Source organism: Notolepis coatsorum (assembly GCF_963971535.1).
Source record: "Notolepis coatsorum genome assembly, chromosome: 8".
In the NCBI taxonomy this organism is placed as follows: Eukaryota; Metazoa; Chordata; class Actinopteri; order Aulopiformes; family Paralepididae; genus Notolepis; species Notolepis coatsorum.
In genome coordinates this window covers 125,735,273-125,753,151 of record NC_140172.1, presented here as the reverse complement: position 1 = coordinate 125,753,151, position 17,879 = coordinate 125,735,273, and the positions used below count along the sequence as shown (strand labels likewise).

The 17,879-nt window shown below is 43.3% G+C and overlaps 1 protein-coding gene across 1 annotated transcript in view; it reads right to left on the bottom strand.

Annotated features, from left to right (window-relative positions):
- stk32a (serine/threonine kinase 32A) overlaps window positions 1–17,879 on the bottom strand; it is a gene marked incomplete at its 3' end in the record, with an annotated part of 257,623 nt that overhangs the window by 173,050 nt on the left and 66,694 nt on the right. The window contains exon 2 of the mRNA XM_084319706.1: window positions 10,322–10,495. Coding sequence (XP_084175832.1) covers window positions 10,322–10,495 — 174 coding nt within the window. The remainder of the gene's footprint in view (window positions 1–10,321; window positions 10,496–17,879) is intronic.

Sequence of the window (17,879 nt, the reverse complement as noted above, 5' to 3'; positions counted from 1 at the left end):
TGATCTGCTGGTTGCGAGGCGAGCGGACAGATTGTCTTTTTCTTTTTTTCCCTCCTTCTTCGAAAACTGTTAATGTTTAATTCACCGTATGTGGACGACGGTCCAGCGCTGCACCTGGCCTCTCACTCTGCTCCTGAAATATGGACGTGTAGTCTCTCTCCCCGTGACGTCTCACTCCCTCTTCGTCTTCTTCTCCTTCTTCTTCTGCTATAAAACATTAACACGCGCCATGAATAAAGTATAGTTCACTACTTTCACATGGAGACGTGACAAAAGCTTTGCTCCCTTTTCTCCACGAGCCGCTGCCGTGCGTCCTCCGCTTGAAGAGGAAAATAGATCCATCATGTTCTCTCCTTCATGGCTGATTGAGTCTCGGCGCGGGGGTCTCGCGTTGATCAGACGTCAGCGGTTCAACTCGCACTCATGATGTATTCGGTACCGTAGCGTATATACTCTACCTCGAACCCAATCTGGACCGCGTTCCGGGCCTCTTGCGGTCGGCGTGGTGTAAACGCTGCGGTCGGCGCGGGGGGTCTCCGTGATTGTCAGGTCGTTTCATAGTTATAGTCGAGGAATGGAGTGCTGGTTCTGTCACCATAGCAACAACAATCAATGCAACGCGGCTGTCCGGAACCCAACCTGAGTGTGGCATAGGTAGCCACCGTGTGAATTATGGTCAATGGCTGTGTCTGTTCAAAGACAGTCTTAGTCAGTTGGTAGCAAGATCATTTTGTCATTTGAATCAACAAATCTATACAATTGTGTTCCCCTGACAATTGTATTCCTTCTGCAAGTGATCAAAAAGATCATACTTCCTATGAAACCATGCAGCCTTTTTAATACGTCACTTATTCATGAAGACAAAGCATATGTGCCAATATTATGTTGATGCAACAGCTTTACAGACAGATTTACAGACAGCTCTACATAAAGCTCTACATAAAGCTCTACAATAAGCTCTACAGAAATAACTACAAACAGCTCTATAATAAGCTTTACAGAAAGATCTACAGACAGATATACTGACAGCTCTACAGAAAGATCTACAAACAGCTAGCTACAGACAGTTCTACATAAAGCTCTACATAAAGCTCTACAATACACGCTACAGAAAGATCTACAGACAGCTCTACAATACGCTCTACAGAAATATCTACAATAAGCTCTACAATAAGATCTACAAACAGCTCGACAATAAGCTCTACAGAAAAATCTCTACAGAAAGATTTACAGACAGCTCTACAGAAAGCTCTACATGAAGCTCTACATAAAGATCTACAAACAGCTCTACAGTCAGCTCTGCAGAATGCTCTACAGAAATCTATACAGAAAGCTCTACAGAGAAACCAAGCACGACAAGCAAGAGGTGGGGAGGAGGACTGAAAGGGGAGAGAGAGCAAGACAGGCAGTATGAAAGTAAGGAGAGAGAGATACAACTAGATAATGTGAAAGACAGATAATAGGAGAAAGAAAAGAGCGAGAGAGAAAAAGAGAGATAGATAAAGAGAGAGCTATATAGCTTCAGGCTTTATAGTGTGATGTTGTATGGCTCTGACTGAGGTGTGACCATGGGCTGGACAGATTATATATAGATACACATACATACATACATACATACATACATACATACATACATACATACATACATACATACATACATACATACATACATACATACATACATACATACATACATACATACATACATACATACATACATACATACATACATACATACATACATACATACATACATACATACATACATACATACATACATACATACATACATACATACATACATACATACATACATACATACATACATACATACATACATACATACATACATACATACATACATACATACATACATACATACATACATACATACATACATACATACATACATACATACATACATACATACATACCCAGATAGATATAGTATACAAAAGATAGATAGATAGATAGATAGATAGATAGATAGATAGATAGATAGATAGATAGATAGATAGATAGATAGATAGATAGATAGATAGATAGATAGATAGATAGATAGATAGATAGATAGATAGATAGATAGATAGATAGATAGATAGATAGATAGATAGATAGATAGATAGATAGATAGATAGATAGATAGATAGATAGATAGATAGATAGATAGATAGATAGATAGATAGATAGATAGATAGATAGATAGATAGATAGATAGATAGATAGATAGATAGATAGATAGATAGATAGATAGATAGATAGATAAAATTTAAATTAACTTTAAATTTCAAAGTCAGTTTCTTTGTACTTTCATGATGCCATTACTTTCTCACTAAACACCTCTATATCGGTGGCAGCTGCAGTCGGTCGATGAAACCATCAAAGTCTAAGATTTTACTGCACACTCGCTGCACTGTACTGGATCTGGTGGGAGAGTTACAGCTTTCCAGACAATCACACAATCAGTCAATCAGTCCCTTAAGCACCTCAACAGACGACAGGTTTCCTGAAATACTGAGACTTATGGACTGGCGGAGAACAGCCTGGTGACAAGTGAATGTTCTACGACGGGGGTTTCTGGAAGGTTCCAGAGTGCTCCCCTGTGGGTTCTGCTTACGCCAAGCATTGTTGACGCCACGTTACTAGTAACTGGCTGCTGTGAGGTCACGGTATTAGCCAGAGGCCAAATAATATGCAACAATACATTCATCCATTCAATCATCCATTCATTCATTCATTCATTCATTCATTCATTCATTCATTCATTCATTCATTCATTCATTCATTCATTCATTCATTCATTCATTCATTAATTCATTCATTCATTCAATCTTTATTTAATCTCAAGAGATCATTGAGAGCAGGCTCTCTTTTACAATGACGTCGAGAGGAACAATACATAATACAAAGACAATATAAAAACAGAAAGGTCAGTCAATTAAACAATTCAAATCAATCAAAACAACTACAGACTGTGGTGAAATGGTTGGCCATTATAGATTTTAAGTGATCAATGGATACTAAAGTATTGAGTTTTAAGGTGCTCTGCAAAACGTTCCACGTGTCGGGGGAACAGAAGATAAAAGCGGATTTTCCTAATTCAGTGCAAACTCTGGAGACCTTAAGCGTAAACTAACCCCATACCATGCCCCACCCCTTCCCCTAATGTGTCTAATTGAGACTCAGTCTAGTGTTAATAATTCAAACTCCCCAGGGGGGTGGCCAGTGTAAAAACACCCAGGCTAACTAGCCTGGCCTAGAATGAGAAGACGGTGACTTGGGGTACCGTACAACACATGAGCAGTGAGAAACCATAACAGTACATAATATCCCTTTCAGTAAAGCAAATAAAAAAAAAACCCATGTCTTGACAGGATATTTGCAGTTAAATTCGAACTTGTCCTGCAGTGTTGAGCCCCTGATATGCTACTAGAATTAGAAGTATTGTTATGTATCTGCAGATTGTTGTCCCTGTCCCACTTATCTCCTCTGGACTAGAGCTTGTAGCCCTGTCCCCATTAGTCTCCTCTGGACTAGAGCTTGTAGCCCTGTCCCCATTAGTCTCCTCTGGACTAGAGCTTGTAGCCCTGTCCCCATTAGTCTCCTCTGGACTAGAGCTTGTAGCCCTGTCCCCATTAGTCTCCTCTGGACTAGAGCTTGTAGCCCTGTCCCCATTAGTCTCCTCTGGACTAGAGCTTGTAGCCCTGTCCCCATTAGTCTCCTCTGGACTAGAGCTTGTAGCCCTGTCCCCATTAGTCTCCTCTGGACTAGAGCTTGTAGCCCTGTCCCCATTAGTCTCCTCTGGACTAGAGCTTGTAGCCCTGTCCCCATTAGTGTCCTCTGGACTAGAGCTTGTAGCCCTGTCCCCATTAGTCTCCTCTGGACTAGAGCTTGTAGCCTATTTCTTAAGTAAAAGTCAAATGTCTTGAGAGGGGCTTCTTGTACAGTAGTGGTGTTTATTATTATAGGAAAGGATTCTCATGACCCTGAGGGAGCGGCTCCATGGATCCACCACAGAACAGACTGAAGCAGAGAGAGAGCAGACGGAAGGTATTGCTGATTTGTTTTAACCCTTGTGTGGTGCGTGGGACGTCGTAGTCAATGTTTATTAAAAGAGAAATGATACAATGGATATTTTTTTCAACGTGAGACCCACTGGCCTTGGCTCAGTTTCTGTGAAGGACATATAAAATAACACATTTCCGTTGAGTGCAGACTGGGCATAAAATATTTAACAACTTGTATTGATCAATGAGATCTTGCAGAGGGAATTGGTAAATAGTACGCCTGTCCCCGACTAAGGATTTGTATAGTCGACTTTGATTGGTCCCCCCCTGAATGCAAAAAAGAAAAAATTATAAATATATATATATAATATATATTTTTTTATCATTCCATTTGGGCTGTAGGGGGTGCTTAACGTTCGACTGAAGGCTTCTTGTCCTGCGCAAGCATGCAATTGGTCCACTGATGGATACATCTTGATATTTGTCTAGTCTAGTGTGTTCATTAGATGGGTGAAATCCTCTTTCAGTGCCTCTGTGCCTGTTTTCTTAGGCAGTTAGCCTCTGGTATGCGTGCCGTTAGCATTAGCCACGCTTCTAGGCCTCTTTGCTTTTGGAAGGAATGATCCCAAAACGATTTAAATAAAAAAGTATTATTATAACTTTTTTTGGCATTCGACTAAGAGGTTGGCAGTCAAGTACGGCTCCTTTCGATCGATTAGTCGACTATTCGACTAATCGGGGTCAGCCCTAGTAAATAGTAACCATGTATGCTGTCTAGAAGTTAACATCTGTTGAGTATTTTTTACATAAATGGCTTCCTCCAGAGCCATGACCAATAGGTGAGCAACAAAAACGCAAGGGTTGAATTAAAACCTTACTAATGTAATTGTGCGTTTGCAGAAACAACAGCTTTGGACACAAAATGAACAGGCATCCTCAGTCCTATCAAGCAGACTTCTGCTTGAAAAGCAATTAAAAACAGATGCAGACGGCCAGTCGTGATGGATCAGTGTGGCTGGGCCCTAAAGCAAAGGTCTGCTGTCATCAACACCGTTGCCATGTCAACAACATGACTCATCAAAGGAGAGTTGTCGACATCAACGTGTGCCTGCAATCAACTTCCCCACTGAAGAGGTTTGATCATTATCATCATCTTACTGTAGTTATCATCGTTGGTCGTCATCATCATTGACTTCATATGATTTATAATCTGAACATAATAATAGTATACAAAACAGGAGAGGAGTGAGATAATGATCATCTGAGGGCAAAAACGATATGATTCCTGTAAAACTTTCCGAAGGCGGAACTATGTCTCTCTCTCTATAGGCAAACGCTCATGCACTCAAGCATGCACACACACACACACACACATGTGCTCACTTCCAGCACTAAAGTGAGCACTGAGCACAGCTCTCTCTCTCTGAGAGAGGAAATTATATATTCAATTTCCATAGAGATGAGATTAGAATGCGTGCGACCTCCTCCTCTCGTCTCAGACTAATGAATGCAGATTGAAAGATGTTGATTCCGTCTGAACACACGCCTCCTCCTGACACCTGCACATCGACCGGTGTGTCTGCCCTCCTCCTCCACAACCAAAATAGAAAAACCTAATTTAAATATTCATATAACCCCCCAATGAAAACGAACGAATTGGCAAATTGATAAATCCCCTCCAAATCTCTCTCTCTCTCTCTCTCTCTCTCTCTCTCTCTCTCTCTCTCTCTCCCCCCCTCCGTGGGGGATTTATATAGAAAAGTACGGTAATCTGCTTTAGATGGTTCCATTTAAATGATGTGATTTGTTATCTGGAGGGTGTGTGATAAATGAACAGTCTCTATAGCAGCGAAGCCTCCGGGTAGTTGAGCTCTAAAGAAGCCTTTCTCTGTGACAATCGGCCTGGTCAGAGGGGAGCAGAGGGGAAGGGTTAGAGAATAGGACAGACGCAGGATACAATATGGACACTAGGGGTGGGGGGGGGGGGGTCGATACGTGGTAGTATTGCGATACTTTGCGTGGCGATACTGTATCGATATTTAATTATTTATAAAAAAATATAATTCAAAATTAAAAACATTAATATATATTTTTTTTTTGTATAAGGAGGTTGCATTGTTCATTTCAATACCTGTAATAGTACAGTAGTCCACACACGCACACATGTGCATTCAGTTAACACTTTGATCGCCATGGGTTAAATTCATAATTTACCATCCCTCGCCAGCTCTATTTGTCTATGGAGAAGTTCCCCTTCTTTGCAGGGCTATAACTTTTTAAATTCTATTGCTAAATTGCCATTATTATGGCCCATTCAATGTCCTATATGTATTGTTCAGGGTGTAGCAACGTTAAACTTTTTCATTCACATATTCATACTAAAATATGGTCTAAAGTATAAGTATGTTTTTATCGTTTTCTGCAGCTTTCTCCAGAACTTGATTTATAGCTCCAAATGCATTATATTGATGATGAAATACAGTTTGATAGCAATCGGCGCGAGATAAAAAATTTCAACTGGACGTGGTTCTAGAAGTTACTACATGTCATCTGATGATGACCGGATGGGCGGGGGATCGTTTATAATTCCGTGGTCAGCGTTAGATGATTCATCCAGAGTGGGTCATATGTTCATCATAGCAGTCTATATGGAACACGTTAGAATATAACGCTGAATCTTACCGTGGCTTCCTCGCGCCGCTGGCAGATGAGCGTGGAACAGAATTTTTTCTATTATGGGATGGAGAAATGCCCGATCCATTTCCAGGTTGTATAATAGTATATACGTCCAAATCATGTTGTTTTTTCGAGTTATTTGCACCGATCGATGTTCACTGTGTCAAGACGGAATCTCTCTAACGATAGCGAGTGCCCGGACCACATATGGATGAGCACTACCGGTTCAAAGGCTCATTTCCGGTTGGCGATCTGCCGATCGGCCACCAGATGGCGGTCTTGAACCGCTAGAGAGTAGAGTGGAGCTTTGCAGTGTGTCTCAGGGCTCCGGAGGGGAAATATGATTTCGGTCACAGATTTTTGAAATATTGACATCAAAGACGAGTAACGGCGTCTTCGGCAGAATGAGCATGGCTAGGAATGACGTCTTAACTCGTCCCGGCGATCATAGTGTTAACTTGGAATATGACTAGGGATGCTCGATATTGGCTTTTTTACCGATACCGATATACCGATATTATCCAACTCTTAATTTCCGATACCGATATCAAACCGATATCAACCGATACCAATATATGCAGGGTTCCCCCCCCCCCCCCCCAAAAAATGGAATAATTTCAGGTAATTAACATTACATATCTCTTGTTGTGGAATTAACACAACATTATGCATACTTTTGACAATAAATAAAATCTGAATTATTATATATCGGTAGGCCGATAATATCGGACATCCCTAAATATGACTAATACAAACAGTTCAGTTTGTCAGGTACATGCAACACAGATTACAGTGTTTACATCTGTCTGCTTGAGAAAATACCATGTTCTGCAATAAAAATTATTGAAGTGAGATGAACAGACTGAACTTTATTTTATTAGATAAAACATGTTGACAAAGTTTTACTTTGCAGTTGAAAAAAGGTAATAAATCACAATATATCGCAATTAGGGATGTCCGATATTATCGGCCTACTGATATTAATGGCTGATATTGGCATTAAAATGTGATATCGTAAAATATCGGTATCAGTTTTCAAAAAAATATATATATTTCTTTACATTTCTATAACCTTTATATACCCAGGCAAGCAAGTAAGAACAAATTCTGATTTTATTTATTGTCAAAAGTATGCATAATGTTGTGTTAATTCCACAACAAGAGATATGTAATGTTAATTACCTGAAATTATTCAGTTTTTGGGGGGGGGGGGGAAACCCTGCATATATCGGTATCGGTTGATATCGGTATCGGAAATTAAGAGTTGGACAATATCGATATATCGGTATCAGTAAAAAAGCCAATATCGAGCATCCCTAATCGCAATATTAATATCGCAATACTCAGCATATCGCAATATATTTAGTATCGCAATACTATCGTATCGTGACTCAAGTATCGTGATAGTATCGTAGCCTCTGGTGATTCCCACCCCTAATGGACACCACCATCATGTCTGCCTGGGGGACATACTGTTTGTCCTCCTGTGTGTGTGTGTGTGTGTGTGTGTGTGTGTGTGTGTGTGTGTGTGTGTGTGTGTGTGTGTGTGTGTGCGTGCGTGCAGGTGTGCGCGTGTGTGTTTTCATCATTATTTTTACAGACATGACGAGTCATCCGTCACTCCCACTGACGGAGACTGTCTGTCTGTCTGTCTGTCTGTCTGTCTGTCTGTCTGTCTGTCTGTCTGTCTGTCTGTCTGTCTGTCTGTCTGTCTGTCTGTCTGTCTGTCTGTCTGTCTGTCTGTCTGTCTGTCTGTCTGTCTGTCTGTCTGTCTGTCTGTCTGTCTCCGTCCATCTATCTATCTATCTATCTATCTATCTATCTATCTATCTATCTATCTATCTATCTATCTATCTATCTATCTATCTATCTATCTATCTATCTATCTATCTATCTATCTATCTATCTATCTATCTATCTATCTATGTATATATATACATATATTATATATATATAATATATTATATATTATATGTATAATACATATTATATTATACATATAATATGTGTATGTGTGTGTGCGTGCGCATGTGCACGTATTCAATGCAGTCGTTGCCACTGAAATGTGAGGGGTGCTGTGCTCTTTGCTGCAGTGAGCCTGAGTCTAACGTAGTAGACACTATTTGATGGACTCTTTCATCAGAAACGGCGACATCAGAAACGCGTACTGTACATTTCTAGCATCGGCAGCTCCGCTGGGAGCTGTAACCCTAAGCCTCTGGGCTGCGTTCGTGCCACTCTGAGCCACGGAGGAGGACCGCGCTCGACCTCAGGAGACCCCCGCATGAACGCACGTCTGACGCGTTCCAGTAGCGCCATGATCCTGCCACGGTTTACACTGCTCCACTGCACACTCCATCTGGCAGCGTCCGCGGACCATGCAGCGCGATAACGGGATCGCCGAGCGCTCCGAGAGTTTTACTTAAAACATTTCAAATAATAACACCGGGCGGTCGGCCATGTCCGCGTTGGCCGTGGTGTGTCGGCCACTCTGCCAAAAGCGGCACATATTTCAGCCTAAACTCCAATTCATGTGCATTCCGCAGATTGATTTAGCATCGGCGTAGCAGCATAGACGGAAAAAGACACGGCGCGTTTCATGGAGGATCTTACTCAGCGGCTCGGGGTAAACCGTTGTGTCAGGTGTGACCTTCATGTCAGGTCCGCTTGACCCCACTACCGCTGGATGACCACTCACTCCAGAGGACGTTAGCCAGTAGAAGTGGACAGCGGCGCAGAGAGAGGGAGGGAGGGAGGGAGGGAGGGAGGGAGGGAGGGAGAGGAGAAGAGAGAGAGAGAGAGAGAGAGAGAGAGAGAGATAGAGAGAGAGAGAGAGAGAGAGAGAGAGAGAGAGCGAGAGAGAGAGAGAGAGAGAGAGAGAGAGAGAGAGAGAGAGAGAGGGAGGGAGAGAGAGGGAGATAGAGAAAAAGAAAGAGAAAGAGAAAGAGAAAGAGAGAGAGATAGAGGAGAGAGAGAGAGAGAGAGAGAGAGAGAGAGAGAGAGAGAGAGAGAGAGAGAGAGAGAGAGAGAGAGAGAGAGAGAGAGATGTAAGCATAGCGTGTCCACCGCTCAGACAGAAGGCTTTCTGAGCGCTGAATCAGGACAAGGTGGTCAAGGACAGGGTGAGGAGGAGGAGGAGGAGGAAGAGGAGGAGGAAGATGAGGAGAGGGAGGAGATGGAAAGGGAGGGAGGAGAAGCAGGGCAAGCAATGCAGGGGAGGGGAGGGGGATGGGGGAACGGGTACGATGGAGAGAAAATCCTTTTTGAATTGCGTGGGTAATGAGAAGATAAAATGAACGAACAGTGCCGTATAGCGATGGAGATTTCCCCGGTGGTGGGATATTGTATAGTAATTCTAAAGTCTCTTGGAGCAAAGAGAGAGAGAGAGAGAGAGAGAGAGAGAGAGAGAGAGAGAGAGAGAGAGAGAGAGAGAGAGAGAGAGAGAGAGAGAGAGAGAGAGAGAGAGAGAGAGCAAGATAGCGAGGAGGAAGAGAAAGAGGGAGGGAAAGAAGAGAGATAGAGAGAAGAGAGAGGGGGACGAGCTGGAGGATGAGACGTTTTTATTTATTTTTTTTTCCGAAAAGGCGAGGAGGGATGAAGAGGAGAAACAAGAGGGTGTGAAGAAGACGCTCTCTCACCTGTGGATGATGCGCTTGCTGCGGAGGTACCCCAGCGCCAGGGCCGTCTCGCACACGTAGAGCTTCACGGTGCTCTCGGAGAAGTGCACGTTCTGCTGGAGGTGGTAGCGCAGGTCTCCGCCCAGGAGGAGGTCCACCACCATGAACATGTCCTCCTCGTCCTGAAAGGAGTACCTGCAGGGGGAACAGGTTAGGTTAGGTTAGGTTTACTGTATTTGATCAAGGGGGACAGCGTACATTAATAAAAAAAATTACAGATGTAAATGCACCCAATTTTAGCCAAAAGGCTCATTTCCATTGGCACTCCCCCTGCCAGAAGGTACAGGCTAAAATCCTGTGTGAAAAAGGGTTAGCGATAAAAACAGAATAAAATCAAGATAAATAACATTAGAATAAAAACACAACAAAAGCATATTATAGAACATACGATAGGGATACAGGGATACAGGTCACAATACAGTCATGGACACCAGGACAGAGCACCCAGACATAGACAAACGCACCATATCCACACACACACACACACACACAGACACCTCAGTGTTGACAATTCTGGTTATCAATGAGCCATTCCTTAACCCTGCACTTGAATGAGTGATATGATGTGGACACTCTAATTGTTTGAGGTATTGAGTTCCATTGGTGGGATGCTCTATATGAAAAGACGGGGGAAACCCATTGGCATCTACCTTTTGCACTGAAGGACAACTGAGGAACTGAGGAAAACACCGTCACAAAGACGTCCAATGTTTCTAGTCGTTATGACTGATGGCAACAGGAGAAAAACCCCAATGCCTAATTCAATTATAGTTATTTTTTTTTACATTTTCTCCTCCTGTTTTTCTGTGTTTTTCTCCCATCCCAATTTAGTCGTTATGCCAATTCCCCCCTCCCCTTCCTGGTCGCATGTGCCCCCCACTGGTCAGTCTAGGGAGCCCTGAAGTCTATCAGATGCTTCCTCCGAGACATAGGAGACAGCCAGCAGCATCTTTTCACCTGCCAGCGCGGACTCTCATTGGTGAGGTGTAACGTGTGGGAGGTCACACTACCGTCACCATCTCCCTCCCTCGCTGTGCAGGCGCCCTGACCGACCTGTAGGAGTCGCTGTTTACAACGACCAGAATACCACCCCACCGGCTTCCCTCCCGCTGACTCTTGAGCCAGTATGAAGGCCGGCCAAGCCGGAGGCAACGCTGACAGCCGGATTCGATACTAGTGTCTCTCGCGTTGGTGACGAGCGCTTAGTCCGCTGCGCCACCCAGCCGCATCGATTATAGTTTTATTTATTACTGTCACTGATATATTATATATATATAATATTTTTTTCTTCTTTTCCATTATTGGTTGATTGAGAACGCTGCCTATATGCAGCCTACTGACCTCCTCATTCTCCCAACCTATACAGTGTGAGTCCCTCATTATGAGAGGGTATGGAAGAGAATAATAATAATAATAATAATAATAATAATAATAATAATAATAATAATAATAATAATAATAATAATAATAATAATAATAATAATAATAATAATAATAATAATGCATTTTATTTAAAGGTGCCTTTCTGAGCACCCAAGGTCGCCGTACAGGGTTAAAAACAAATACAATTACACACAGTAAAAACACAGTATTACAGAGTTACATAGGGGAGCAGTTATAATAAACTTAAAATGAAAGTGAATATGCCAGAATGAACAGATGTGTTTTGAGACGGGAAACAAAGGTGGGGAGGTTATCTATTGCACGGATGTCTTGTGGTAGGGAATTCCAGAGGCGGGGGGGCACAGCGGGAGAAGGCTCTGGATCCCATGGTAGTCAGACAGGAAGGGGGAGTGACAAGTTGTAAGGAAGAGGAGGATCTGAGTGACCGAAAGGGAGTGTAGGACTGGAGAAGTTCCGTGAGATAAGGAGGGGCTAGGTTATGGAGGGCCTTGAAAGTGAGTAGTAATACTTTGTAGTCAGTTAGTGCGTGACTTAACAGGCAGCCAGTGAAGTTGGTGGAGAACAGGAGTGATGTGGTTGGTGGAGGGAGTTCTAGTGATGATGCGAGCGGCTGAGTTTTGGACCAGTTGGAGTTTATAGAGGTACTTGTGTGGGAGACCAACGAGGAGGGAGTTACAGTAATCCAGGCGGGATGGGACCAGGGTGTGTGAACTAGAGTAGCGGTGCTGGTAGGTGTAAGTGAGGGGCGGAGACGATTGATGTTACGTAGGTGGAAGTAAGCAGACCGTGTGATGTTATTTATGTGGGATTTGAATGACAGTGTGATTTAAACAATTAAAGAATGATTTAATGTCATGAGTATACACAATTGTTTATTTTTCCTTTTTTCAATATTGGTTAATTATGAACCCTGCCTGGGTGTCAACCTCTCCTCATGGGTCCAGCCCATGCTGTTGGGAGTCCCTAATGATGGGTGGGGATTTAAGTGAGTAATCGTCTCCCCACACTGTAGGACTCTGATGAACATTTATTAATAACAATAATAATTCATTACATTTATATAGCGCTTTTCTGGACACTCAAAGCGCTCCCCACAATGCAGGGTGGAAATGGCCTCCTTCACCACCACTGATTATTGCCTGCAAAATGAAATTCAAGGACTTTCACATACTTTTCTAAGCACTATTTTTCATTTTAAAAGGGCATTTCAAAGGATACAATTCACTTTTAAATGGCGTTTTTATAGAAAAAAAATCGAATACAATATTTATGGCAATTTCCGACAATTAGTTACACTTTAAATTAAAAAAAAAATTATTTCTTGATTCAGAACAATTTGATCGTGGATGAACAAAACTTACAATGCGAATGGTTGATTTGAATTTCAAGGACTTTTGTGCACCTTGTTAAAAAATTGGCTGTTTGCAAGGAATTCCAGGCCTGGATTTTTTTTTGTCAAAAATCAAGCACTTTAAGCACTTCAAGGACCTTGTGCGAACCTTGCGCCTAGAAGAAAAACACTTTATTCAGACTTGTTCACAGCGGACATGAGTCACTAACGACACGATGACTGAAGCCAGGCCAGAAGCAGTGCTCATTATTCTGACATTCATTTGAAGGAAAAAGAAACACGCAAAGGCAAACAACTGTAGTGAAACACTAAATGACTTGAACGTCCTGCCAAAGGTATTGTAGGTACAACATGAGGTACTGTATAATATACTGATCTATTTCTGTAGCAACAACAGCTTTGGTGGGGTAGGAGATACAATCTGGGGTAGGAGATACAATCTGGGGTAGGAGATACAATCTGACATCATGTTTCTCAGTTTCACTACTCACACAGGCTCTGTATATGATCAACAACAAAGAAAATGTACAATAATTATTATTATTATGTATTTATTAGGGCTGTCAAAATTAATGCTTTACCTTTGGAGATTAATTTAAATGATTTAAAGCATTCAAATAAATTAATCTAGATTAATTAGTGGAGAGGAGCACATGATTACATATAAAAGCGGGGGAAGGTGCACACAGGTGGACTATGTCCTATGCAGAAGGGGGTAATCTGAAAGAGGTCAGGGACTGCAAGGCAGCACCGCATGGTGGCCTGTAGGATGACTGTGGAGGCCAAGAGGAAGAAAGCCAAGGGAGAGAAGGTAGAGCCAAAGATTAAATGGTGGCAGTTAAAGAGAGAGGAACGTTGTGTGGAGTTCAGGGAGAAGATAAGACAGGCGCTGGGTGGTAGGGAGGAGCTGCTGGTTGGTTGGGCAGCCACAGCAGATGTGGCGAGGGAGACCGCTAAAATGGTATTTGGCGTGTCTTCAGGACGAAGGAAGGAAGATAAGGAGACCTGGTGGTGGAGTGAGGAAGTGCAGGGAAGTATACAGAGGAAGAGGTTGGCGAAGAAGCAGTGGGACAGACTGAGGGATGAAGAGAGTAGACAAGCATACATGGAGAGACGGCGGGAGGCGAAGAGAGAGGTGGCAAAGGCGAAGGAAAGAGCATTCACCGAGCTGTATGAGAGGTTGGACGCCAAGGAAGGAGAAAAGGACCTACCGGTATATAGGCTGGCTAGGCAGAGGAACCAGGCAGGGAAGGATATACAGCAGGTCAGAGTGATAAAGGATAAGGAGGGCAAGGTGCTGACCAGCGAGGACAGTGTGGTGAGAAGGTGGAAGGAGTACTTTGAAGAGCTGATGAATGAGGAACATGAGAGAGAGAGGAGGACGGACAGTTTGGAGGCAGTGAACCAGGAAGTGCAACAGATCAGTGAGGAGGAAGTGAGGGCAGCTTTGAAGAGGATGAAGAGTGGGAAGGCGGTCGGCCCAGATGACATACCAGCGGAGGCCTGGAGATGCCTAGGCGAGATGGCAGTGGTTTTTCTAACAAGATTGTTCAACAACATCTTGGAAAACGAGAAAATGCCAGAGGAGTGGAGGCAAAGTGTGCTAGTGCCGATTTTTAAGAATAAGGGAGACGCACAGAGTTGCACAACTACAGGGGAATAAAGCTGATTAGCCACAGCATGAAGCTATGGGAAAAGATAGTGGAGGCTAGGTTAAGAGGAGAGGTGAGGATTAGTGAGCAGCAGTATGGGTCAGGGAAAAGCACGACAGACGCATTTGTTCACCCATAGAATGTTAATGGAGAAGTATAGAGAAGGCCAGAAGGAGCTGCATTGCGTCTTTCTAGACCTAGAGAAGGCATATGACAGGGTACCAAGAGAGGAGGTGTGGTACTGTATGAGAAAGTCAGGAGTAGCGGAAAAGTTTGTGAGGGTAGTACAGGACATGTATGAGGGCAGTGCGACTGTGGTGAGGTGTGCAGTGGGAGTGACTGAAGGGTTCAAGGTCGGGGTAGGATTGCACCAAGGGTCGGCCCTCAGTCCTTTCTTATTTGCAGTAGTGATGGACATGCTGACAGACGAGGTCAGGCAGGAGTCCCCGTGGACCATGATGTTCGCAGATGACATCGCGATCTGTAGTGAGAGCAGGGAGCAGGTGGAAGAGAACCTGGAGAAGTGGAGGCATGCACTGGAGAGAAGGGGGATGAGGGTGAGCAGAAGCAAGACCGAGTATATGTGTGTGAATGGGAAGGAAGACAGAGGGGTGGTGAAGATGCAAGGAGTAGAGGTACCAAAAATGGACGAGTTTAAGTACTTGGGGTCAACAGTCCAAAGTAATGGGGACTGTGGTAGGGAGGTGAAGAAGAGAGTGCAGGCCGGGTGGTGCGGGTGGAGAAGGATGACAGGGGTGATCTGCAATAGAAGGGTACCAGCAAGAGTTAAGGGAAAGGTCTACAGCACGGTAGTGAGATCAGCTATGCTGTATGGTCTAGAAACAGTGGCACTGACCAACAAGCAGGTGGCGGAGCTGGAGGTGGCAGAGATGAAGATGTTAAGGTTCTCTCTGGGAGTAACAAGGTTGGACAAAATCGAAAATGTCTACATCAGAGGAACGGCCCATGTTGAGCAGTTCGTGCAGAAAGTGAGAGAAGCAAGACTAAGATGGTTTGGACATGTGCGGAGGAGGGAGGTGGGGTACATCGGGACGAGGATGCTGGAGATGGAGCTGCCAGGAAAGAGGAGGAGGGGAAGGCTCAAAAGGAGGTTTATGGACGCAGTGAAGGAGGACATGCGGGCAGCGGGAGTGACGGAGGACGACGCAGATGACAGAAACAGATGGAAACGGATGATCCGCTGTGGCGACCCCTGACGGGAAAGGCCGAAAGAAAAAGAAGAATCTAGATTAATCGATGGAGTGAAAAATCTTCAATCTTAGCGCCGCGGATATAAGAAAGAGGTCTAGCTGAGTCAATGTTGATGGTTTTGTTGAACATTTGTATTTCACAGGAGAGAAATTGTATTCAAAATAGTCTTTGAATCTAAATATACTTTCTTTGTGTTGATTTTACATTAATTCCATGATTTTACTCAAGTAAATAATGTGTTACAAACGTCGGTCTTAAGTAGAAAAATGCTATTTTTAATCTAGATTAATCTAGATTAATTACAGAAAATTGTGAGATTAATTAGTAAAAAAAAAAATTATAGTAGTATCACGATACTTTGCGTGGCAATACTATACTGAATTATTTTTTTTAACCATTTCTTTTTTTTATAAGGAAGTTGCATTGTTCATTTCAATACCTGTAATAGTACAGTAGTCCACACACACACGTGTGTATTCAGTTAAGTTGGAATATGACTGTTGTGAAGGGCCAGATTAAACCGAATATATATATTTATTTATACTGCGCTACTAAAGTAGGACTTTTTTTTCAGTCCAGTTTCTTACCCTCCAATAGAGTCACAGACGTAAAGCCTCCCCGCGATACCACGTGTGGGAGTAAGGCCAAGTTCGGCCTACCATCGGTATTGAGACATCGTGTATATTAATATTTGAATAGTCATATTTGGCACTATATCGTCGAGTTGGACGTATTAAGCTAATAATAGTCTGTTGATATATAGTGCTTCGTGCGGTGAGAATACTACCGTAGTCAGTACCCCATCGTTTCGGGCAGAGAACTGGCTGCTTACCCAGGGTGGTTGACCCTATGTGAAGCTGCACCCGAGGAGCCCCAGAGCCGACGAGCGAGTGGACCTGTATACCGGATTATTCTACCGACGACAGCCCGCCTTCCCAGGCACGGATTATGCTTTGGATGCTTTGATTATTCTATGGATAAAGACCCCCGACACTGCTGTGTGTTGGAACCCCCCCCCCCTGGAGAGGACGCAAGGTGAGGAGACGCTCTGCAAGACGAGGTCTCTTCACGTCTCTCCCCCGTGGACCGGAGAGAGCCGGCCCACAAAGAGTCCACCTGCTTTCATCTGTGGTCCAAGGATCGCCGGCGCATTGAACGGCACTACAGTGGGTTCACCTGGGATACCCTTGGCCGGACGAGGCAGCTGGATCCTACCCCCCCCCCCCCCCTCCTACTCCTGTCGGCTTACAAGCGACCGGATTAACCCCCTCTAGTGTATCCAGCCTATAATCATTAAAGTATCATTGCTGTTATTCCTTAACTATTCCAGGTCGTATATTTACCACCTGCGCCTTCAGAGATTGGACATTATCTATTGATATACCGACGAATACTCCTTGCCATAAAAGTGCATACTATTTCAATTCATAAATGTAATTAAGTGATTAAGTGCTTATTCTACACACCATCGCTGTGTAGGAAATAAAGACCTGTTTCTAATTCGTACATTTGTGTTGGATCCGTTTCATCTACGTGAGAGTGTTCATGATAATATATTTATGCCGTGTACTGGGTGGCCGAATATTAAGTACAAAGGTAGTGGTAGTAAGTATCATATCTAGTAATACAGTCAGGGAATTGTACCCCTCAGTTACAATTGGTCCTTCGAGCCGGAGGGTAATTAGTGTAATATTAATATAGTGTTATTAATATTGAAATGGCCTATGATGAACACTCCACGAAACGATCCTCCTAACCAACGCCCGCAGCGCGAACGACGGCTCCCTCAGTACTTAGAGGCTTACGCTGTCAGTCAACAACCTAGTCTTCTACTAACAGTAAATGCGGTAAAACTAGAAAGTAAAAGTATGTCTAACCCCAACGCCCAGACTACCCCGAC